This window comes from Anopheles stephensi, unplaced genomic scaffold, assembly GCF_013141755.1.
Source record: "Anopheles stephensi strain Indian unplaced genomic scaffold, UCI_ANSTEP_V1.0 ucontig94, whole genome shotgun sequence".
Classification (NCBI taxonomy): domain Eukaryota; kingdom Metazoa; phylum Arthropoda; class Insecta; order Diptera; family Culicidae; genus Anopheles; species Anopheles stephensi.
Window position 1 is genome coordinate 26,720 of NW_023405465.1, and position 26,748 is coordinate 53,467.

The 26,748-nt window shown below is 45.4% G+C and overlaps 1 protein-coding gene across 2 annotated transcripts in view; it reads right to left on the reverse strand.

Annotated features, from left to right (window-relative positions):
- LOC118517332 overlaps positions 1-26,748 on the reverse strand; it is a 53,012-nt gene that overhangs the window by 25,791 nt on the left and 473 nt on the right. For both annotated transcript variants that reach the window (XM_036063315.1, XM_036063314.1), the window contains exon 2: positions 25,454-25,978. In XM_036063315.1, coding sequence (XP_035919208.1) covers positions 25,454-25,526 — 73 coding nt within the window. In that variant the 5' untranslated portion in view covers positions 25,527-25,978. The remainder of the gene's footprint in view (positions 1-25,453; positions 25,979-26,748) is intronic.

Here is a 26,748-nt window from a genome sequence, read left to right on the forward strand (position 1 = left end):
AGTTTTTAGTCATATATTTCACGCGTGCCCAACTACACTTCACACAATACAACTACCACTAGATGCTTTCTCCAAACAAACATGTTAAGATGTTAAATAATGAAGCCGATTTGGTACGCTATTACTAGCCTTATCATGGACGATCTGTGTAAGCAACTGTGTAGCATCAAGACACACAGAAGCAATGCTGTGATCATATCACAACAAAAAAGAGGAACAAACGTACACACGTACCCTCACGCGCGACCGGCAAATGGCCGAATTGTATGCTGCTCCCGATCGGCTCGGTGCCGGTGCTCACTCGGTCAGCCCCGCGATCATAATGTTGCGCTTGCTTCGTTCGTTCGGGATGATTATTTTAATAGCGTTTCATTATGCTGCTGCTCCAGACCATCGTCAGTGACCGTGGACTGCGCTTGTGTGAGTAGAGGCATGATCCGCCCCGAGACAAGCCCGTTTGTAGTGTAGCCCCCGTTACGCTGCGCCGAGTTTCCATCACATCGCCACGCATCGGACGCAAGTACGGGTCTCTGTGGTCGAATAGCTTCCGGATCCGAAAACGGCCAAACGGGACCACGCACCAGTCACCGGGTTACACCAGCTTCTGGAGCAAGTGGACGACGTGCGTAACGGTGCTGTCAAATCGTTGCCAGCGGATGTCACGCACAGACTGCCTCCCAGCAGGAGGATGAACCGATCCAGCGCTCTAGGCCGTCGACAGATTGTCAACAGTTGGATTGCAACAGTTGGAGGCTTTGATTTCGCGTCTCTGCTTCGTGCAGACCACACATCGGCGGCCAATATCCTGCCAACACCCGTCACAGTAGCGAAGGAAGCAATCGCACCGATGACACTCATGGGGCGCTCCATCACCCCGACAAACTGCACACCGGCTCGTGCGTGCCCATCCGAACCAGTTTGGATGATGTAAGGCAAGACGGTCCCGAAATGGAAGCACTTGGGCGGAAGATTTCCGCGTCAATGGCACGGTTCGTTGGGAGAGTGTCTTTTTCAAGGTTTGCGACTGCCGAAGGACACGATTGTATAGGAACACGGTTCGCATTTGCTCACGTCCAGGATAGAAAAAGGAACAGATAAGCCGACGTGACCGTTGGACGTACGCTTCCGTCGTTATCAGTAGCATTAGAAGACCAAAAAGTCCGTAAATACTAGCGATGGTCCAACCGGAAAGGCTCACCGGACGTGGTAGACACTGTTCGTTCGAAGCACGAAAATCTAACCTCTCGTTTGTGCGGAATCCTTCAGCAGTGTTACGAATCAATTCAGCCAGTGCTCCTTTACCAATAACCTGTAAGTACGCTTAAGTTGCGCTTAAAAAAATCGTTCAACACTTTCAACACAACAAACGTACCGTAACATTCACGCCATGGAATCCTTGCTGATGATACTCGATCTTCGAATGGCGCCGTACTATGTCCATCGTTTCGTACAGCAGTGCATCCATTAGCATTAGCACCGTGGTGGACAGACAGTGCAGAAGTACTGTGGCAAAGGATCCAACAACATGGCGAAGTTCAAGCCTGTTCCATATCCCGGCCCTTGTGTCGATTAGTTCCGAGCCCTGAATCGCCCGCAATGGTAATATTGGAGAGTGATTTTCCCGAGCGCGCTGAGCATCGATTTCACGGAAGTGATCCGTGATGTAGAAGTTGTTGTACTTTATCACCCACAGATATGCATTGTGGTACCGTACCGAGCTGAAGATCACTCGGAGAAAGATGAATGCAAACACTTTCCGCACCAGGTACATCACTACGCGGAGAAAGTGTTTCTTTTTGCTGAATTCTTTGCCCATTTTTTTGGACGCATTCTTGATCGTTCTGGATACAAAGGGAGAAGATCAAATTGTGTCCTGATAACAATGCAAAACCAGATCACTTACACGTATCCTGAATGATTGCGAAGATCGGGCACTTCATAGTCGATCTTGATGCCACCCATTCCACCGGTCAGCTGTCGCTCGGTGACCTTAAGCAACCGATAGTTTTCACCAAAATCTTCATCCAACACGTCCTCCATTTGACAGACGGCACCAACTCCGAACAGTTCGGCAGAACTGCAGGCAAAATCTATTTTCATCGGCCAGCAGAGTAGTGTGTTGACCAGCGGGGGCAAACTTTCGCTACACTCATCGTACGTACGCTCAAACGCTGCCTTACACCGATCGACTCCCGTCTGTAGCTGAGCTAGGCAACGCTCGTTAAGCCTTGCCACATACATCTGTTGATAGTCTTCTGCGGATTTAATGTTTTGTGTTTCTTCCTTGATTTGCCCACTCCCAGAAGAACTATCCTCTTCGCTATCTTCATCACCACTCGAATGCTCAACCTCCCGTACGATCGGCTTCACGATGGAAACAATTTCCGAAAACTCTTGCTTCAACTCTGGCAACCGTTCTCGCCCTTGAAGGAGTGCATTTTGGAATGGTTTCGTCATAAGATCCACTCTCGTGAGAGTCAGATTGAAGCCCAGCTCAGCCGAGCATGCAAGCACCCGGATCACTTCCTTCCCATTCAGGGCCATATTTTCGATGGGCCCGGTTAGTATGAGCGTTATGGTGATGGTTTTCAGCAGATTGCGTCCTGCTTTGCCAAAAAATCCCATCCAGCACAACGCACAAACACAACGAACCTGTGTAGAGAAGCTACAGCCTATAGCTGTTGGCAAACGGGAGGAATGGGGTTTAAAAGGAAGGGCCGGTAGAATTTTATTGCAAATTGTATGCAAATCGGACAAGGCTTACCAAGAGCGATCGCTACCGAGAGACCGAAGTAGAAGAGCACTGTGTCGGGCAGGTCAAGGTTGACTAGAACAAAGCGATAAAACGCAGCACCCACAAGAAGTCCGTACAGCGCCAGCAGAAGTACACGCGGGAGCAGAAGATCGCCGCGCTTTTCGCCCACCAGTAGTTTGTACGGTGTGGGGAAGTTTTGTTGGAACTTTGTGCAGATGTTTCCGCTGTACAAATTCATTATCGTTTGCAACAAGGAAACAAGCTGAATGTGTAAACAAACTAAGATGCTTCCAAAGCTTACTGCGATGATTCTTTGTGTAGTGCAATCCTTACCAGACATGCGTCTGGCGATGGAGCTGGGGGGGATATAAATTCCAACAAACCAAATTATCGCTCACCTGTGAAAAAAAGTAAAAGAAGAAAACGATACCAATTAGGAAAACGCTACGGAAATAGCTTGCCCTTAACACGCTAATGAACGCACTCGCCTTGCAATTATCGTACTGAGCAGTGCAAGAATTCATACGTTTTTAATTGATTGCAATATGCGCTTACTCTGCAGATGAAGGTAGAAGGTGCACAAGACATATGGCTACAATCGATACACAATTGTGATAAGCAAGAACCTAGCCAGCAGGGACCGAGGGACAAAGAGTGAAACAATAAAGGTACGTACCGACTAATGGCAAGCACATAAGGGTTAAGGAGAGCGATTTTTCTTTCTTCACACACCCCACTACAAACGTTCTGCGTATAGCTTCATTGCTTACTTTGATGATCGCTCCATGGAAACGCAACCCGCAAAACCTCTAGAGAATCGTCTTCATTCGCACCCATCAGCCCAGCGCTGTTTTGCTCAAAACGGAATCATTCGTCTTCTCCGGCAGGGGAGCCTGCGGGTGATTTTATTCCAACAGGGAAAAGAATTCATCCATGCCCAACCATACCGAACGTAGCTTGCGGTTCTAATTACAAGATTTTATCGTCTGTAAATAATGAAAACGAAAAGGGAACCGGCGGAACCGGGCTGGTCGGGGAAATCGTCCAGAGTCGGAAGAACTTCCAGCAAAACGCATCGTGGCGTGACGACATGCGTCGGTCTGGTTAAGGAACCGAAGGTAGAACGCTCGGGGTTCTGGCATTCGTCTGGTGGTAAGTTCACACTCGGCCGAAGGTGGCTGACCAGGGCCACTGTACCACTCATGTACAGATTTGTCCGGCAACTATATTGTAGCGAAACGGAGCTCCAATGCTGTGGGCGAGAAGCGATCACTGGAAGGTCCATGGACGATCGTCGGCATACCGGCGCAGAGGTACGCGTTCCGTAACCTATCTTATCGTCCATTGGAGGTCGCGTCATGCGGTGTAAGTCTCGTTCGGCTCATAAATTCGCACACTTCGTACGTGAGGACGCAGTGGATGTGTCCCGGACGGTGGGTGTTAACTTACCACTCGCACTGCACAGGACGCCATATCGTGATGGGTTCACGCATCGTGCCTCAGAGCAGAAACTGCATACCTCCACGCACTGAGCAATAGCGTAACGAATGGACAAACGAGTGCAGTCACACACACACACGCATTAAACGAGAGCTGCCTGAAACTGACCGCGGTGATTCTCGGCACGCTGGATGGCATTCAACTCCCGTTTGGATGTTGGCCAGGACCAAGAACTTCTCGCTCGCTATTATTATGCACTTTTTCTCACATTTTCACTCCATCGATTAGTGTTTGTTTTAGGAAACGGTCCACAATCATATCATCAAGATACGCCGGTTCGTGGGAAGTGCAATGGTAGCGAAACACCACCAACGCCGGGGGTTAATCTTCCCATCGCGAGGAGACCTCCAGAGAGACACATTAATTTCTCGTCCGGAAACACACCATCATTCCTAGAACTGGCGACGACGATGACGGTTGGGTGCAGAAAATGAAGACATTAGTCAGCGCGGCAGATGATAGATCATCCTGCCAAGCGCACATGTGGATTTGTGATCGGGGTGAGGTGATCGCGCACTGGAGGACTCGGCAGGTAAGCAATTATGCAATAAGAGGAGTTTTTATGCACGATTCAGCAATTAAGTTATTCCACCACATTCGTCTCATTACTGTGCTGAGCAGGAAGATCAACTCCCAGATTTGGCCTGGCTGTTCCTTTCTGATGAACGTGATGAAGAGGTCACTGACAGGGTTCTACCGGGATTTCTCTTCACACAGAAAGAGGGCGAAAAAGGTCGATATGGTGTTGGGATTTAAGGATGAACTGTTGCGCTAATGCAGGTGACGAATCAACTGTTACCGCGTGAGCCGATCATCCCGTTATGCAATGCTGCAGCCTGGGAATTTGAGGACCTTTCGCCGTACAGGCGAGTAGATTAGAAAGTCTGCATGCCTTTGACCGATTCGACACTGGTACAATGTTTTGCTGCACGTGCTAATCCGTGTACTCGCTTGGCAAGGTGGTCATAAAGCTAAGGGTACCTTTCGCCATCGCTAAGGTCCGTGACTAACACCTGGTCAGCTATCAGAACGCATCATCACATGCGGTGGATCGTGTGTGTCGTGGCGATGGGACAACATTCCAACATATCCATAAACTGGTGAACATAGAACCTAAAACTCTTACACCGAGCACTTTTAGCATACAATGTGCACAGTTAGCTTTTGGTTGTAATTTATTGATCCACTCCATTCCTAAACGTATGCAAAACATTGTAAAACAGTCTTCTTTTATTGATTCCTAATATGAGACACGCGTGTTTTTGCCGAGTCCAAGCGATCAGCGAAACAAGATGAACGAAGCACACTGGGTCACCAGAGGACTTTGTAGAGCAGTGTGTAGAAGACAACACTTCCCAATTTATGGCCTCTAGCAACATGTCTCAAACTGCGGACAAGATCGCCAAAAAGCGATAGCACTGAAGCAACATTCTTATTTTGGGATGCTTCGTCAGGAACACTTCTTCAGAAGCGCTCAAGCGAACGGTTTAAGCAACATTGTAATAAAACTACAATTTCTGCACATCTCTTCAGCGTAGAAGTAGACAGCACGCAAGCACGGTGAAGCAGTGTTGGACTGTATTGCCGCACACAGTCCGCCGATGTCCGCAAGGGAATCACAATCGCACACGGGGTCGTGCCCACCCGCAGCATAGACAATCGGGTTTGGGGCGCGATGTAATAAACATAAATCATAAAACGCAAATACATATTTATTGCCCGTCCTTTTTCGCGTTGGCCTCAATCGCCGACCGGGCGGGAGAGAAGCGTTGGTTCTGGTTTGCACCAGGTTAAAAATGGTAGGAGAAAAACAAAAACCATAACGCATAAAATGGACAGGAATCAATGTTTGGAATTGATAAGCTTATGGAATTGGTTTTGCTAATAAGACAGGTTTGGAATAAAAGGATAGAACGGGCACAAAAGGGATGCGGATTAATGATGCTAATATCTCAACTTAAATTAGCGAAATGTATGTAATATTTCAACAATTAGTAGGATATTTTGCTAATGAAGCAGATAAATTCGCTAACGCATTTGGATGTCTCAGGCAGGGCTGCGAAGCTCTCTAATGTGGTCTACATTGCCCTCATAACTCATGTTAATTAATATCATATTGGATTTTTTATGCACAAAAAGAACGGCCTGGCCGTATATCTGTATTTGATCATAGATGTTCTCGACAAACATCTATAACAAACATCGCCTGATAACAGCTTCAAGAAATTATGTGAACTCAAGGAATTTCTGGACAGCGCTGTTTCATAATATTTTTATCTATTGTTTAAGGCTATAAGATTTGATGGTTGGACGATGAATAACTACTTTCTAAGTTAATCAGTTCTGGGGCTATTTATAATAAAGAATACTATTCTCACAAACTTGAAAATCTGTTCGTGGCGAAATGTGAGAAATATTTGTTAACAGCTTCATCTATTCGAAGTTCCTGGCCATTCGTTTCTGACTTCCATGACTTGTTTATATCAATAGCTGGATAGTCAGCTTTGCGTACGAGTAGATAGCCTGGACCATACCTGTTATCCAGTCGTGTGAGAGACCGGCACAGCAACCGTCTCGGTAACATCTGCTCAAAACTCCAAAATCAAATGGATTTTAACTAAATCCATCCACTTAATTAAAGTGATCTATGAATCATAATTTATCTGAACCTAAAAGCTTATCAGAGACTATTGGAAAAATCATCCAGAAACTCTTGGTAGTTGATGGACTGCAATGAAGTGGCCAAAAGAAGTATATTGTTTGTCTTTGAAGTCCTGGCACTAAAAACTTCTTTCTGGAGGAGGAAACTTCGAGGGCATTTCTAGGAGGAGGAAACATTTCTATGAGCGTTTTATAATGATTTTTTTTTACCATCAAGGACGGCCTGGCCGTATTGCAATAATGTATTTAAAAACCTAAATAAAAATAAAATCTTCTCCGCTTTATAATGCGAGTTCGAATTTCATCCAGACCGTTCCCGATTGCAGGTCGTAGGACTAACTATCCAGCTGCATGTTACTAAGAAGTCCATTTGATGGTGCTTGGCGTGACCTAGCAGGTCGTTAAGCCAAGAAGAGGAATGAACGGCCTGTACGTTTTGCTAAATTTTTCAAATTTAATGTTGGCATAATCTGAGCCTCAGGGAATGTAGTTCTATACTAGAATACATTATATTATAGACACCCTTAGATCTTGCAGTCTGCATAAAGTCGGCATTAAGAAAAAGTTTCATTTTTTTAATTTATATTTGAAATTAACAACTTAATGGTCCCATATAATTCCGTCCATTCGCATACGCATATTCCTCTTTCGACATAATTTATGTTCTACGAAATCCAGTACGGCTCTTAAATTCCCATTCCCGAAACAAGGTCCTTTCCATGCGCCCACTCGATGAAGCTGATCGCACTCCGCTCGGTAAATAAGCAAAAGCAAAAAACTCTCTTTCCCATCCAGTACGGTAAACTGATCACGAATTCATTAGCATTCAATTGCTCCACAAATTGAATGCCTCGCCGAAGCGGTACTGAGCATTGGCCAATGGTTTGTCGTGTTGTCGTAAATGGGATCATATGTTTGGTTTGGCTGCACGCTGAATGCACGATGAAAGTTGGCCGAGGAAGAATCGATCGAAAGGAAAGGTATCTCACGAGAAATGAAACACCATCCTGCTGTCGCTCGGGCCGGTAGCATCGAACGCTTGTTTTGTAGTAGAACGGAAAGGAGAGCAGCACATTGTTTGTACCATCAGCACCTGGTTCAATAACAGCAGCAACAACAAAAAACACACGCACACATACACGGAAATAGGGGATGTTATGAATTATACATGCGACATGCTGCTGTTAAACGAAATCGGTCAATTTAATTGTGTTTCAATCCCGATCCCGGTGACACACGGTGGCGAGCGAATACGAACGAGAAGCAAAAAAAACTCGAAGTGCTTCTTGATGCTGTCAGCCTAATGACGAGAAGCTCGCCTGTTGGAATTACTTAATTTTATCACATTCCTAGTTCGCGGCTGCTTATGGTGCGCCATATTGTGTTACACAAAGTGGACCACGTGTTGCGAATTGGAAGGATACGGAACCGAGCATCATAAAACTGTTACCTGTAAAGTGATCTAGCCCTCCATATAACGTTATCGAACCGTGTCTGTACGATTTTATGGCACTATAAATGGAGACAGTGATGTCAGCTGTTAGGTTAAACACATTTTTAAAACACACTTCTGCTGTGCTCAAAATGGAGAATTCTTCAAGGAGATAACATCAAAACCGAGTGGGGGGGAAGAATAACATTTCTAGGCAAATTATAATAACAGCCTTCGCAGTACTACTCACTTTGCTCTCTTGCTCGATCCCTCTGTTGCATAAATTCATTTCACGTCGCGAAGACCTTCAAAGTTGTAGTACAAAATCAGATAACGCAGCGTGAGTTGCGTTGCGCTTCACGATGATGGATGCGACATGGAAAAGGCAAAGAGGCTTCTACCACCGACAGTGACACTACTGGCCATGGAATTGTAACCCGTGGGAATAAGCGGTAGCCATTTGCTGTTAGGCTGGGAAACGTAGCAATCTGGCTGGAAATCAACGCATCGCCCACGATCGGATACCGGACAAGATCGTTGCCACCATCATATCCGCACTGCTGATTGGGGGCTTGAAAATGAAACGTTACGAAACGCAGACTTTCCGGAGTACAGGTTGCTGGTAGCTGAGCGAAAGATAATGTCATAAATCAACTGCAACTTACCGGTGTTTTGATGCCGGGCTGGTTTTTTTGTTGTTTCGTTTGTAATTTCCTATTTTATTTCGCACACCAAAAAGTGATTAAGATGTTGCGCAATGGCGATAGCAGAATGAGTTATTGTCGGGGTGAACTATGAATAGGTGGTTGAGATAGTAATGGCCGGCTTGCTGATTAAATAATATTCCCGGTTTTTGTTTTCAAGAGGGTGGAATTTTATTTTAATTAACTCTACAGCCCTCGATCTCTTATGGATCGATCGTTTTGAAAGTAATGTTTATTAGCTGTGTGATGGGGGTATGTAAAATGCACTCTCCCTAGTCGTTGATCACCGGTAAGCAGGGTAATAAGCAACTATACAATGTAAGCTAAAGGGAATCGATCATCAGAATCACGAAAGTCGTGCCTGGAAATCTGGATGCCGGAGTTCATTAAATGATCGTACGATTTGTGCAACAACTAGGTGAAAGGATCAGTACGCCTTTCGGTCGATATTGTTCCATTGTTCCAACGGGGTGTTGCTAGGGAGAGAGACCCTTCCCATGTGGCCGTTACATCACACCGAACATTGTGCGCGAAACATGAAACCTGCTGCAAGGACCGGTATCGATCGTACCGGTGTATCCCGGTGACCTAAATACCACCCAGAAATTCGAACCGAAAGAAGCAATACCAACCCATTAGGCGAACGGGGCGAGGGTTACATGTTACAGTCATCGGTAGGACCCAAAAGGGGGAGTGTGAGAGCGTTGAGGGAAAACGGCTGTGTCTTGTAATTAATTCATTCTTTTCCCATAAAACAAACCACCCGGAAGAAGTTGGTCAACATCGAAGCTACTGTCGCTTGGTAAACGGGGACAAAGCACCAAGAAGAAGCGAAAAAAAACGGCCGCAATTGAAGACGCCACCGGTAGAAGATGTGTATATTTAGGCGCAACCGGTCGGTCGTCTAATTGGAAACAATAGACACCATGGAGCATCGCGCGGTGGAGTTTGTCGTGGCACTTGCCACCCTTTTCCCTGACAACGATTGGCGCTTCTCGGCACACACACACACACCGTCCAGCCCCGTTTGGGTCCCGATGATTAAATGCGTCTTGGCGATGTCTTGTACCTTTGCCTTGTACGGGTATTGAATTTCTGGTATCCCACCGCAATATCCGTGAGGTATTCAGACATCCGTGGACGCATCCAACATTTAGTAAGAGACAAAACCACTGACCACTGATGGGAGTTGTTGGGGTGAGTGAGGGGAATACTCGTCTCTATCTGGGATGCTGGGAAGCTGGACGAACTTTCCACCGATGTTGTATGCTGCTGCTCATTACTACAGATTTGGAGACGCTCGTTTTTTTTCCTCTCTCGCTCCTATCCAACAGACGGTTTGTGACGTTTTGTGACCGATCGCGACAACCTTTCGGTATTGTAAATGTTCCGGAAGCTCCGTACAGCCAACCCCTTTTCTCACTTTCTCAGGGCACATACATTAGTGTCAGTGGTGTCCGTGTAATTGAGTAGGATGATTGAAGCAGAACCATCTGCGATGTCGTGCGCTTCTTGTCTTGGCGGTGTGTGATCTAGGTAAAGGAATGTCGGATGATGTTAATGCCGCACCCATCTGTAGCTGACCGGCCTTCGGTACCGTTCAATGTTTTATGAATGCCTATCTCGAAGGGTCGCCCGATTGTCACTGCTTGTTTGCGTCTTTACTTTACAGTAAACTTAGGGAGCGAGATGCTTTACAGCCCTAATGCTCGATCGAGCTGTTGTTTCGGAGAAATGGCTTTCATGCTCAAAAGATAACTAAATGAACGGTGATGCTAATGGAAAGTTGGACAAATTGCTCCATCACTGTTGAGCTCCCATCATAGTGCGTGCCGGTCTAATCAGGCTCTCAAAACAAACTGGACGATACGAATTTGAAGATTAGCTTCGGTACGGTTGGCGCAATTAGAAGGTTCATTGTTTACTTCAGCCTGCAATCGAGTAGGCATTGACAGGCGTTCGGCGTTTCTGACAGATGTGAGACTGATGCGTCGGATGTGGAGAGAGCGAGGGAAGCATTTAATTGTTCGTCCAGACTTTAAGCGGACATGTTGTGTTGATATGCCACACGTTAATGATGCTTTGTCTGCGATTGAGGATCAATAAAACGTTGGCCGGAGGTACTGTAAAAGTTCAACTGCTTGAATTCTACGGGATGTGGATTCAATTGCTCTTGAAGGGAAATTCTTCTTCCCTGCACAGGTCCCCGGGGATAAGAAGGGCACAGGAATCTGGTCTTATTGCTGATGTCCGTTTCTAATCAATAAATAGAAACTTGGCTTCCTCGAAGAAGCAGCTCAGAACAATAGGTAGCACCCGAAACACGGGAGCGTTCTGAAGTAATTATTGCACCTTTCGGACAGCTAGACGAGCCTTCAGCGTGATCGAAAAGAGATCAACAAAAAAAAAACAACACCCATTTCGTTCCGCTTTCGGTTGGTGTTTGGTGTTGCTTTTTCTGGGTGCTTCTGACAGGCTGTGTGAAGCGAAAGACAGTAAAATATTAAGAATCAATTTAACAGTTCTACCGTGGCGACTGGCGTGCGCAGCTACTCGGGCTGTAAGCCGGATAAGGCTCATTAGCGCAACGATCGGGGCAGCTCGAGTGTTACGCCGGGGCTATTCTTCGATGCCGTAGAATCGTAGAACGAAACAGGTGCAACAAAGGTGCTTTGGCTGGAAATAAATCTTGTCTTGATTTGGTTTAATCACACACGCCCTGGACGGTTCCAGTCGTACCGTGATGGATTATGATTGTTTCAGTTTAAATTAAAAGCAGCACAGAAACACACACCAACACGCACGTAATAGCGATCGATTAGTAATGGCGCTCATTAGCACCCCGGATTTTGGAACCGAGAGGCCAGAATGTTTTGCTCTGAGATTATTGCTGGAGCATGAAAAGGTGTGGTGATTGTAACGGTGCAGCAGAAGAATTGCTCCGTCATGTTGATATGATTTGATTAAATTACTACCAACAATAAAAATACATAATCGATCGCATGTGCGTAAAAGGGGAGGGCGTGCTTCGTTCCCGAAGCGTGAATGCTTCACCGGCGCAGAAGGTGGCACACCTTGTGGCAATTCGTATCTTTTATGATGCTTCTGGCGGATGCGCAGTGGTTCTGGAGATACCAAACGTTGTACAGTTATACGGGCATGCTGGCATCCCGTGGGCAGATTGCTTAATTTTTTTTGGGGAAGATTCATCCATTGCACCCCCTATCGCATTCGCGTTTATCACAGTTTTTTCACCTGACTTGCGTATTTTTTTGTTTTTGTTGAATCGATTGGGTTTTAGTATTTGTTCATTGCAGGGGTTTTCGAATATTTACAAATTTCAAAATCAGTTTTCGGTTCTGTAAAGGACGGTTTGAACATCCGATTTATGTTTCGTATCCGCTGTTAATCATTTAATTTAGTAAACTGTAGCAAGTGAAAATGTTCTCTCATTCTTCTATGTTGGGGTTTACAGCTCATTATCAAATTTATCTCTGAATTTTCATTTGAATATTTTAACATCTGAGGGACATTTCGAGTCGTATGATTTTAATTTAATTTTAATGGTATGTGACTTCAACACCGTAGCATTCTATTTCAACAAATTTATCAAGCCGAGATCATTCTCCTCGTGAACTCGCGAAATTTTTAAATTATATCTACATTGAGTTAAATTTTTTAAAGCATTTCATAAACATGGTTTAATGTAACCAATCGTTATTATCTGTGGAGGTTTATGATGACTCCATGGGAACCATTTTTGCTTGTCAGTTTTTGCGGAGAATTAATGACATTTTTTCCTCCAAGCGTCAAAATACGTACCAAAAAGAGTCCAAAAACCACACGTTGACATCTCTTACTTGCCTTTTGATTTGATTCGAGGCATTTGGTTTGGGATGAGGGATTTGATTTGGGCAAAAATGGATGGAAAAATGTGGCTTTACTTTACCCCGTTTTACCAGTTCTGCGTACAGGGACTCTGTTTGGAGGGGATTTAGATCACCTTAGAACAGAACAATATTGATATTTAAAAATGAACCGAAAACCCTGCAGTGCACCCAAAAAAGATCACGATGATTAGCGAATTGTTTTGCTGATTCGATTTCTATAAAGTCATTCATCAAAAACTTCTATTAGGTTTCCCCCGAATAGGATTTCAAACCATCCATCTCCCCAGCTCGTTAGATTAAGCTTAAAACCTAACAAACTCGCTTGAAACTCTGTGGTGTCAGACTGACCACTGGGGGCATCCACCAGAGCATAAAATCGTTTTAATTGCTATTGCCAATAATCTGCACCAAACCATCTGTTTAACCGATGCTCAAAGCTTTGCACTCGTTTTGTGGTACAGATATTAAGATTGCTTTGCCCAACCACATTCGTTCTATTTCTGAACGGTCCATACCACACGCGCGCCTATGAACGCAAACGGTACTGGGAATTGCCCCTAGAAAGAAACTCAATAACCCCGGCAGGACAAACCACTTCCACTCACCGCGTTAAGCTTCTGTGGTGATGTTGAAGCCTATTGAACGGGCAGCACTGGTTACTGGCGGAACAAAACGAGAAGCCAAAAACCCCGCAGAAGCTCGGATTGACAGCCGCCGAAGATGCGTCGGGACATCTCAAGGCAGGCAAACCGGTCCCGTGTGTGTGTGTGTGTGTGTGGACATTTGCTAAAGGCTCTTCTTCTGCTTTCAATCGGCATAATCAACCCAGTCTTGGGAGTATGGACATCGGCCGGGTCGTACATTCCCGAAGGGGAAGAACAACTGTTCAAAAGTGGTCCGCGTATTAAGTGGTTTGACAAGAATAGTGGGGCGATAAGAATGGCCATGGCAGTGGATTCCATTTAGGAGCCGCGGTATCTAATGAAGATTGCACCGGCTCAGTGGATAGGTGGATGTTCGCTACGATCGGCTCCATAATGCAATAACGTTGTTATGGAATTGGGCTCAATTTTCTACTGCTAGCACATGATGCGCCCTGGGTGACGTTTGTCGAGCGGATGGCTTAATTTGTGTGTGTGTGTGTGTGCTCCCATTTTCGAGCCTTTTTACCATTTAATTGACGATAACGATCACACGATAAGAGGCATACGCTTACCTAGAAGCAAATGGGGCAGTTTTGGCGTGGAAAAGGTTGGTTGCATTCGGCGGTTTTGGTCTTAATTGTGCCATGCAAGGGTGATCGCTTTTTAACTGTAGGGCTCGTTTCGGGTTGGGGCCATCATTAAAAAGGGTGACTTTGAGGTAATTCACTCGTGACGTACGATCCAGTGAAACTGGTAGCTGATGGGTTAGTGTTTTTTGGGGGCGAAAGACAGAAACTCTATAAATCACACGACGACGTTCGTCATCGTCAGCAGCAAGAGAGCTGAGCTGGGAAACATTTGCATACCATTACCACGAAGGACCGACCGACCAATGTAGAACGCATTCCCACACCCGGGTGGATTGAATCGCAGATGCCTCAATTCAAACGACAATGGAATGGTCCCTGGCGGCCAATTGCATTATAAATCTCGCCTTCTAGCTCCAGCTTTTCTTCTCGCTCTCTCTCTCTCTTTATCTCTCTGTAGTCTGTGCTAAGTGTCAGGAGAATTTGGCGCTGGCTGGAGTGTGCCAAAATTTGTGCTAGATTTCGGGAGACGCTGACACCGAAAGCTACCACCACAGCAGCTATTACAGTCGCACCGAGCTGGGCGGAAAATTTCTAACCTTCATCCGCTCCACCACCACCTGCCAATCTATGGTCTGCTGCCGGTATGGGAGATGCTGCCCCAAGACCACGATCACCAAAAATTGCTTCCTCAACAAACCTTTCTTCTAGTAGCTAAAATTGGGGAAGGCAACAACAAAAAAAACCATTCACCCACAATCAAAGGAAAGCGAACTGGTTTCAATTTGAGAAGAAAATTCCCTCCTCACAGTTCCGCCCTACCCGCCATCAGTCAGTCACCAGCTAAAACGGCCTAAAAAGTGCCGAAAATCTAGCAAAAACGGCCCGCGCGTTGGCGCTTTAATTGAATCAAAATTATAGAGCGCACCCACTTTACCACCAGCACGGCGAGCCTCTGACGGGCACACGCGTGTACGCTGACTATTTGGAGCACTTTACGGTTTTACGGGTTTTCACGGAATGAATTTTCACACCACCAGCCGTGCGTCTCCCCTTGCTTTGGGTGTGCCGGGATTTGTTTTGGGAGCATATTGTGCCGGTTACCACACTTTTTCTCCCCCGAAAAAGAGCAGTAGAACAAAAAAGAAAAACAAAACCGCCCGCCAAAAACTTCGACACCGAAACGTTCGTTGACTGAATGGAGGCGATCGGCGGGCGGGGTTTTTTCCACCCTATCGGTGTGTGTTTTTCTTGTGTACCTCTCTCACTTTGCGCTTTATTGGCCAAGGTTATGCGAGCTGTTTACGGAAGGTCTTTGTGTTGCTTGCTTTCTTTCGGTGTCGCTGCGTCGAAACGCGAACGGTGACAGTAAGCCATTGCAATTGTCATGGTCGGTACCTAATTACACTAGTTTCGGGTGTTTTGTTTGATTTTTTTTTTGGGGGGTAAATGTTTCAATTTTAGTTTGCTTTTTATGTGTGCAATGCATATGTTTTCTCAAAATTATCAATTGAATAGCACATCAGATGTTAACTTCTTCATGATGGTTTTATGTAGTTTATGTTGTATGTTGTATTCCTCTTTTTCAACTTTGAAAATTATGTTTTTACTTCTTTCAAAAATTATATTTTAGTTTATGCTCTGACTTTCTGTTCAGCGTAATCGTAATTGTCTCAATTTGCTTATTCGCTCTTTACTTGTCGAATTGTATAGTCACACTTGTTCGCATCACACTGTTGTTATTATATTTTTTCTAGTTTTTTTTATTAAAACATATTTATTATTGTTTTCTTTTTCACAAAATATGTAATTTCAATGTTCATTTTTTAAATGTTTCTAAATGCTTTTATTGTAATACATATTGATCATAAAATTCTTCAAATATTTAATGCTAATAGTAATTGGCTTTCAATAACTCGGTTTTACCCATAGCATGGTAGTCAAGCCTTGCGTACGGGGAGGCGATCTCTGATTGGGATTTGCCGTGTGAAAACCGACGCCTTTGTTTTTTTCTTTGTTTGTCACCTTGTTTTGACTCTTTTAATTTTTTTGTCTTTGGTTGTTACGTTATTACTTTAAATATTTATGTTTTACATGACTGTTTTACGTTATAGCTTTTACTGTATGCGGTTTTTTGTGCTGTTTTTCTTTTTATAAGAAAATGAACACTCATGAAGTTATTTTAGAACATATGAAATTTAATTTTTATATCATATTTATGATGGTTTGAATAGTGTGATGCAGTTCTCGTACCATTTTTTACTTTTCCTGTTTTATTTCCTGTTCATGAGTTATTTAAATGACTCTTGCAAACAGAATTTTCTTTCTTTTTTCCATGTTCGTTATTTTATCTCTTGTAATTTATTTGTTTATCTGTGACGTTACTCCTGTAAAATTTTATATTTATTTTTATTTTTATAGTATTTATACATCTACAACTTATAACACTTTTTTTATAGCCTATTTTGCATATAAAACATACCTATATGAGACATGAAACTATTTTTTATAACGTATAATGCAGTTTGATTTCTCCACACACCGACAACCGAGCATGCCCGGGATAAGGCAGAATAACAGGGAGGAAATGCCTTGTTAATATTTGTGAATATGTAATCGTCAACACATGCGGTGTTGACAATACGGCGTCATGCCGTAATACTGGAATTATAAATAAATAAATAATAAATAAATAAATAATGCAGTTTGAATTTTCTTTCCCGCTGCATTTCCATCAATCTAACGCAATACAAAGTAAAAACTAGGCCACAAACCATTGCACAGATAGACAGAAAGAAAAAGCAACGCACACACCCACTTGCCGCTCGTTACAGCGCTAGCAGAACTAATTGATTTTCCCTTTCCCGATCGCAAAAACCAAAACGCCAAACAGATCACATTAATTGGAACATGAAGTGCGGTGCACACACACACACATGGCAGGATGTGTGTATTATTCCAGCAGGAATTTTGTTTTTTTTTTGTTTTGCCTTCCGGATTCCAATCAGCAACGGCCGGCCGGAAGTGTGGGCGATCAATTTTCGCAAACAGGGCGCGCGTCTTTTTTATGCCGGCGGTAGTTCGGAAAAACTGTACAATTTCAAATATTTTGCTGCTCGTTGAAATTTTTGTCCTCATTTTTTTTTGGCAGATGTTTTGCGTAACTAAACGGTATTCTATTAGGCCCGTAAAGCCGGGCAGAGATTAATTAGAAGGCGGTTTTCCTCGGTGGAAGTACTCAAGCGATTGAAATCAGATATTGGATACACTTAACCCGATTTTGATCGGGCGATCGATACAGCTTTTAGAATAAATTAATTTAAGCCCAGTTGATCTGATACGAAAGATGGGACATTATGTAGTCGCAATCATAATGATATTCCAATCATTATAATTACAAGCAACCCAGCAGTACACCAGCGTATAAATCCTCGGATATTAATTACATTAAAATGAACCAATCTGCAAATCAATGTAAATTAAGGATGGTACCGGTTGCAGGCGATTGCTGCCCACCGATAAAGGCGACTTCAATTAAGCATGTTTCAGTAGTACACCTGCCACACAAGATCACGATAATCCTCCCCGGAGGATCCAGTTTCGATTCCTAATTAGGAAATAAGTGAAAGAAAAACGGCTACTCCGCTTGTTCAGCCATGAGCAATCTCGCCAGCACAAGCTTAAGCGATCAATAGACTTAAAACCCCAGAACGTCAGAATCTTCCACCGGGCGAAGTGGACGCGAAACCAGTTACAATCTACAGCCACCGCAGTGCCCTGTGACATCGGTTTGACTTCGCCAGTTAGGGCTCAGATACACCATCGGTCGAATCGAATGGGCATTGATCGAACTACCGAAGGGAATACGCATTCTTTCCATTCCCGTTGGACGAACCTACTCCGGTGGAAAAACTTTGTAGCGCGTACGACGTGCCACCGAATGACCCGGCCCAAGGCAATTGCAGAAGAAGCAAACGTGCCAACATTGGCATTAATTTATTCGCATCGTAATCGTTGCGCACAGCATGGATGGATGCAGCGTGCTGTAGAGTGAGAAAATCAAAATGTCTCGCTAATATGTGTGTAGCCAACATGTGGCCTCTTAACACTCTCGTCCCAGTGGTGGGACGTTGAGCACGTTGATTTATTCCTGCGCACGTTGTGTCGTACGAAGGTGCGCGTGTTTTATTTATATCACGTTGTATGCCGGGCAGGAACTTGTTTTCCTTAAAAACTGGCTGGCAAAGTTTTAGTAGTAGGCGATAACAGCATTATTGTACAGTTCCGGTTTGGACCTGGACTCAGCGTCCGAGCGAGAATGTCGTAATGGATTTGTTGTCTTGCAAGCGATAGGGTAAGAGTTATTGACCAGACGAATGGTTTATTGCTGAAGTGAGATGGTTTATTCTCTTGCGGAATTCGCATGAAACATGAGTTCAGGTTTTGGTGAACCTTCGTCCGTATCTGAGAAGCCGATGAACTTTCTAAACATTGATTTTGATTGTGCCGACAGTGCAGAAGGCTGCCGATGATCAAATGCTGAATGTCAGCAACATTATCCGATGGAGACGATAATCTCAAACAGTCGTCAATTTAAAGCCACGATCACGCTTGATCGGGTGCGATATTAGAAGGCTCAATTTGCAGACCAAACGCTTCACGATCGTTCATGACAGCGTATAAAGTGCAAAGTATCTAGCTCTAGCTTAGCTTCCTGGTTCCCTGGACGGTACTCATCCCTGCGCCCGCCAGCGATCGAATCGATCGACCGATGTAGAACATTTTTAATCGCAAAATCGATCCAAACGCGGCGCAGAACCTTTCCGCGGCGATAATTTACACATCTTCACATCTCAAACAAGCGCTCGATCACCGGCCAGTCTGGCGGCCAACGCTGCTGCTGGCAGACGGAAATGCTTCAGTGGCCGCCGTAAGTACATTACTTACACTTGGCTTTATGCGAGCGTTCTACGCGTTTCTTTCTGAGCGCGCTGTTGCATCGCAACCGTCCGTCTGAAGGCGATAAATCGTAATGATCATGAGGCGATGCTGATGTCGATCATTATTCAACGTGCAGTTTGCGGTACGGTGCATCAGTTACCAGAAGGCACGGCGTGGTATCGACACCGGGACCGGTATTGCTTCCCGCGGTAGTTGCTACAACCGTTTGTTACAGTGTACTGTTTTATTTATCGTCTTGCGCGTGGGGAAAACAACATAATAGAGCATTGAGTTTAGTGCGCGGACTCAAAAGGTTTATAAATTTATTTAATTTACTTTTATTTACCCAACAAAAAGTGGAGGATGTTTCTCGTCTATAAAATAGTCTCTCGAACGTCTCGAGACTCGGATCACCAGTCAGACAGGATACGCTAATGTGTCTTACATCGACATCATCAGCAACGCCTTGCCAGACATCTCCGTTGAAGATCGCCTCCCGGGCACTATGCTTATCAGATTCCGTTCGGACCACTAGGCCTTCCATAAGGTACTACGCTAATCATGGCCATCCGTCGAAGCCACCGCCTATGGGTGGCTCCGTAGATTCCCGTGAGATGGCAAATTTACCATCCACCAGGGCCATCGTCAAGCATGGGAAGCGAGTGTATTGCATTATGAAACCAAACCAACACCAACACCATCGCATTGAATTGTTATGCGCGATAATTGCAGACCATTGCTAGCGCCGGCTCCCAGGCCCAGTTTGTGGGTGAGCTTGCCGCAGTGCGATTTCCTCCGCGGACTATGGTTTGCCGATCGGGGGACGCTATGGGTCCGATGTAGTACCTTCCTGGTGCTAGCTAAGCCACGGTTTTGTAATCGTCGCGCAATCGGTCGGATTTATGTGCATCGCTGTTGCATACACAATTCACATAGATTGAATTGAATGGGGTAAAAGATGACGCTGCGAATAAAGGATTGTTTATAAATCTTTCGCTTCGGGGTTTGGGTGCAAAAGTGCTGCAAGCAGCATTTAAGCAAATCTTTAAAAGCTCGTTAAAAATAATGTTTGTAATAGTGAATACATTTAAATGACACAAAGGAACTCTCGCCTTGAATTCGAACTCTTTCATGAAATGCATTCGAAGTCATCTTGAAACCCGAACAAGCGAAACGTATAAGGAAGCTTGCCATTGACACCTTTTGCCAGGGTTCGGTTCAACCCTGTTCCTACGCGCAATAAAGCATCCAACCGGGTACGGGGTTTCTCGGATACTCTGTAGCAGGCGTGGCCACCGACAAGGCCACTTACCTTGTCTTGGTTGGTTGAAACACATCGGAACGTAATGACAGTCGCGCAACATCCTACTCTACCCCCCCCCCCCCCCCCTCAAGGAGTTCTTCACTCCCTGGGAACCTCGGTCTGGGAAGGCGAGGTTCTAGCCGTTGTGTAGGAGCTCATCACCGTATCCGTCACAAAAGTTGAAAGGGCGGTTGAAAATGAATTGCTTCTGACAAGCCCACGTCGTAACGCTCCAGTAGGTCCGGACGTAGACACCCGAGATCGATGCATTAATCGCAACCGGCACCAACCTTATCCGGTTAATAGGGAGAAGCTTTAGCTGGGATTTGTTGCGAAAGAGTTGCACCCAAGAAGGGCAAGCTGTCAGTATTGTTTGCTCATCTGCGGAAGAGCAGTTCTTGTTAGGTGTCGAACCATCTTTAGCCGATCCGGACAGGCAAAGAAAGTGGTGAGAAAGAGTTGGGATTTTTTGCTGTTGTGGCGAGACATCGAACCGGAATCGGAATAGGCTAGCTGGAGAATTTATAACTTCCCCCCTTGTTTTTTTTTTTAGCACACGCTGGTTGATCGAAGGTCACAGTAAGACTTCCACTTATTTGGAATCGCTGTCCAGGAATGCAGTTACAAATGGCGCCCACGGGTTGTTGCATGTGGTGGGTTGCATTTTTCTTACTGGTTGGTTTGTGCCGAGCTACGGAAAGCTAGCCACCGGGAAGACAATCCATTCCATGTCGAGTTGACAAATTGAAATGGTTATTAAGTTAGGCGCCAAATGGTTCTCTATCCATTTTCCAAGATCACGTTTCTCGTCGCGCTCCGGCTCTCTCGCTCTCTCTCTCTCTCTACTTGGGGCTTTCATGTTAACACCGTTGACCCTTTATGCTGCATTCTTGAAGGGTGCATGCTGTGTCCCGGTGGCTTTAGGTCGCGCTGACCATAAAACGTGTACCACCGTGACAACACCGACCGTGATCAACTCCGCATTAGATGACAAACTAATCCCGGAGCTGGAGGCTGTCATCACCTCGATCGTTTCCCCACACTGACACACAAAGGTACAGCATTAGAGGCAGAAATTAAGCGACAGCCCCGAACCGTCATGATGATGTTCTCTTTTACCTCTAACATTAGGCACCTCGGGCTGTGCTGTCGCGCCGCACCATCTTCGTGTGCCGGTGGAGAAAGTTTTGCATGAGACTCGCAACGCCGACAAGAACCATATGCCTGCAGAAAAGACATTTCAACACTCGCCAACGACACCCTTTGAATGTGGCCTGGGTGTTTTTTTTTTCTTCTGGTGTCATTCGATACCAAGCACAAACAATAAAAAGCAACTCTACCAGTACAGAATAATTGGTGCCGCCGAGTCACACCAGAGAGGTGAGTCAGCCAAAGCCATTCAAATTGCTCATTAGCGCGGTAGCTTTAAGGGAGAATTGTTTGCCGGCGAGATGGAAGAGAGCAACACAGATCACATCTTGGAGGTATGTTGGGGTTGAACAACAAAAAAAAAAACCTCCTCGGCATTAAGACACACCTATGAAAAGGAAGAGCCTTAGGCGGGTTGTGAAAGAAAGAGTCTTTCCGTACACATGCACATGGATGCTGCCACGAGCTTCAGTGAAAGTAGTGCCTGGAAGCGAGGGAGCAAGCCCGAACGGGGATGTACCGCGGAGGGAAAGCCGTTCAGCGAAAGTGAGTTATAAGCATCCGTGCTGTGTTTTTCCGTGTCCGGTCGAGATAGAAATGACAGAAGCCATAGGAAACACTACCGGCAGGGGTTAGGGGATTCGTACCCGGGTTGGGTTTTGGCATAGCGGGGAGAGAAAACTTTCATTGACCGGGTGTCCGGGCTGTGGTAATATAACGAACAAACTTCCCATTGTTAGTGTGCATTTTCCAAATTAACTTCATTTTTACTATAAAAACCATCTTTATGTGATTAAAAAGCAGAAATACCCGTAGGAATTGCTTGGGAGAAATTAAAAGACTTCAACAGCCGAACAGGCGAGGAACCCTTTTTTAAATTTTTTTTGCAAATAAGCAGTTTCTTGTTGATGTTTTTCAAACATCTCGATGAGTTTTTAGACTTCAAAAGAGCTACATAGCTATAGCATAACGTGTATTAATTACGTTTTTTAGAACTGAGTTCCGTTTGTTTTTGCATGACGTAAATTGATGGGAAGATTCTTTGAGTTGAAGCAGTGTTTCTCCTACCATAGGTCAGTTTGTAACGACCAGTTCTGTTTCCGTCTTTTTCTTGGTAGAGATTACGGTTAAAAAACTGCGTGAAAATGACACTTGAAGCTGGATTGTTATTAATTAATGTTGAGCGACAGTTTGTTACACGATTTTCACACTCCACTCAATGCTATCACTAAGCTATCATCTAGCAAAAGGGGATAATCGGCTTCATCCAGAAACAACTGTCCATTGGCAGGAAGTACCGCGGAGATGACAGAAAACAACGCCGTTAAATACAAGGTGTTTGTCTCACTGCAATATAGAAGTCCCTTAGAGAAGAGAACTTTCCTGCAGATGATCTACCCGTAACGGAAGGATTATAATTAACAAAACATACTACACAATCGTGTCATTGTCGCTGATGACAGCGTCACAATCGACAGGGACGTTTGCGAGCTCTCGGAACCATAATTACGCACACCGTCCCGGCTCGTGATGAGTACGTTCGATGCATTTTAGCAAAGGACAAAAAAACACACACACACAAACACTTTTTTCCCAGTCATCGGCACGCCGTTGAACGTCGGCACAGAAGCGACTGAGAATTTCGCTTTTACTTTACCGAACACACGATCGTCGCGAATACGTGTGTCCATGTCCAATGCACACATATCGCAACGATGGCACACACATGGGGAACCACTCCCAACTGCAATTTTGCTTCCAAGAAAAGGGGCAAGAATGTTCTTCACCGGCTAATGGACCGGCGGATGCAAGCGTCTAGGGAATGGGCTCTTCGAGCCGTGCAAAATGAAACAGCGAGGAGCAAAGGGAAGAGAAGAAAAAACCGTCTGCAGTTCCCCAAACGGACCGAATGCGGTACCGAAAAGGAAGCGATAATGCGTCCCGAGCCGGTATAAATCATGCCTGCCATATTTTCAACCCCGGTACGGTACGTTGCGATACGTGACGATGGTTATGCATCCGGCGATGACCGACCAACTCTGTCCGGGTGATGATGGTTCGACGCATGGCCGCCAGTAGATAGTCACCCTGCGTACGGATGGGGCATGGATGGCTAGAAGCGATAAATCAAAGCACCGGCTGCTGACGAACCGTGCAGAAGTTGGACCTCGGGCCGGTGAATGTGCATAGTTCGCTGGAATGCCGGTGGTCTTACCGTACGGATGCGTACGGATTGGTATGGAATGTGTGACAAATGCAGGTAAAGAAACACTTTCCAAACTGCGGCTGTGAGCGCATTTTTCCCAAGCATGTAATGAGGAGTTGGAAATGGGAACAAAACAACAGGAGAGTTTGAAGAATTTCATGGCTGGTTTGGTATTAAGTGGAGTAGGTAAGTTGAAGAATAAGTTTCAATTTTATCACAAGGTTTCACTGGACTTTCTTGAATATTAGTCATCCGGTTATCCGAAACGCTTCCGGTGTCTAGATGAAATCTCTTGACTTCGTATAGAACAGAGACCAGAATTTGTAATAGATTTCAGATCTTCTTAAAAAATGTCCACTTAGTCTTGAGATCGAAAATTGACATAAACATTACAAGTTAAAATATGCAATTCGTCAGTTGATCATCGAATTGAAGATCGATACCATCGGGCAAAACACAGGGAAGACATTCAACGTCCAAAATGAGAAACTTTGCACTCCAACCGGTATTGAACCGGTATTCGTCGCAATATCTCATGCCGACCAACCTCACCGATGAGGCAATCCTGGCGAAGAGAAATCAGCAATAGAAACCGATAAGAAACCATCCGGCTGTAGATGTTGAATAGCAGTTTTCGGTTCCGGGAGTGGCCGCATGCATTTCCGCCCGATGATGTCACAGGCAATGTCAACGACGTTCGTCCCAGTCATCAGTACGGTGCTGATGACCATGTCTGTGCACGATTGACACTCACCAGCTAGCTAGTGTACACGCACAAGAACTCGCCCAGCCGAGGCGTTGGTGTTGGTGTGCAGCTTTATCGATGTTTTCGACCTCCAGCGGCACGAGCGACCCGCCGATGACGCCATCTCCGCGCGGGTTTTATTTAATCTCCGCCGAGACACAAAACTCGAACGAAAAAGGTGGCGGTGGCGAATGTTTGTCCGGCGCTTGCGAACCGGTTGGCGTACTGCTGAAACGGGTGTTACAGTACCAGCAAGGCTTCGAAAAGGTTGCTCCGGCCCGGGATAAATCGGTGGGGGGACACCGAATTTCATTCACGGACAAACGACACGCCGTACATGGACGTGACGTTTGCGACCGTTGTTTATGGTTGGTGTGTCTTGCGTGGCGCAATGAGTCAATATTTATGCCCCAAACACACATACACACAGAGGGGTTCCGATGCAGAGTTTTAGTTTGCCTAGTGGAATAAGAACCGTCTGGGTTTGTTGGTGTGAGTATGGTGAACTGGTGAATGAGCCAGTTTCCTTTTTTGGCTAGATTATGGTAATGAGACAATCGGTGTGCCGAGTGGAAAGCAAAGAGCTAGCTACTATTCTACCAGCTGGTGACAAATTGTTAAACTCTGAAGCCGTCCGTAAGGGCAGGCGGAGTAGGACAAACGGTCGATAAAACGTGAACGCTCATGGCGCAACTTGAGTGAAGCAGCTTAAAGCTGCTTTATGTCGAGACACGTTCGTGAGAGAAAATCTGCGTTGAAGTGCACAACAATGGTGTTGTCCTCGACCTTTACGAGCGCCAAAAAATTGTAGCCATTCACTCGACAAAAAATCCGCGGCCTATACTTGCGCTACTCCTACGCAACAGATCACGAAGGTTGACGATTACTCGTGCCCAGAAGAGACAGAATTTATTTTGTGCAAAAAAGGCAGCTTACCTTTCGCTTCACAGCTGGCCACGGTCAGCGCTATGCTGGCCAGCGCGTACAGCAACTTCAGCTTCATCATCATCACGGGCGGTATTTGAACTTTACTACCACTGCGCCACTTGGAGCGTAGATCACCAGTCTCGGGAGCTTCGTTTCGGCAAAATTTGGGATTTGGGCACAATTGAATGCACGGCACACTGACACACGAATACAGGCCACCTACACTTCCCCTGAGGCAACTGGCCACACACACCTCCACAATGCTCGATCGAACGATTTCGATGCCCGGGCTAAGCGACGAACCCTTTCGTACTACTAGGCACTGCTGGGCGTTTGAGTTATGCAACGGTTTCGCGATCACTGCGGCCGTCTTTAAACGGCCGTTAACGTAAATGCACCAAACAACCGCCGACCGACTTAAGGGCACACCTCGAACGGGTGCGACGGGGCCAAGTTAGAAAGGGCCTACGGGTGGCCTTTTTTTTGCGTGCTGCCTATTTCACGTTCACTTACTACACTTACTACACTTTGGGGCTGGAAAATAGAGGAAATTTGTGAGACGGGCTGAAGCTATAAAACGGGGCGGGTTATGTGATCGGTGTTATGAATCGATTTGTAGCGGTCTTGCGGGAGCTTCCTTTTGACTGATTTTGCAGCTCGACAACTGTTTAATTATGTAAAAGAATTGAAAGCAAAATGCAAAAAAATGGCAAAAGATAGTGGTAGAGCTTGAGGCTTCTATTTAAAAGACCTATGGCAAGAGAAATCAACGCCAGCCGTAGATATCGTGGCGCGATTCCCGAGGGAAAACTTTCTAATAACTCTTTACGCCGCGCAGCACGATCGAAAGCCGGGAAGATCACTGACGTTTTTGCACTGTTGTGTTGGTAAGACCATGCAATTTTCCCGGCTCCTAACATTCGAAACGGAATACTGCGGATAGGACTGAGCAGACAAGTGTTCACTACACAAAATAGTAAGCTATGACCATTAAAACTCTAGTCTGCACCAACACACTAAGCCACAGCTACCCGAGGCAACCGTTTCTGTTGCTGTTCTGGGTTGCGAAAAGTGATAAAATCCTATATCACGCGCCGACCGGGTGCAGTAAACACTAGCGCTCACACACTGCCACACACTCAACCACAGCGATCTTTACGATAATTTGTGTTTGCGGTGCGAACAGCTTCCCATAGAGCCACGCAAACATCAAACAATCGTCCCCGAGAAACACTATCCACCACGAGCAACAACTGCAACAACCACTTCCATACATTTGTTGGGTGGGGGGGCGCCTTCCAGAT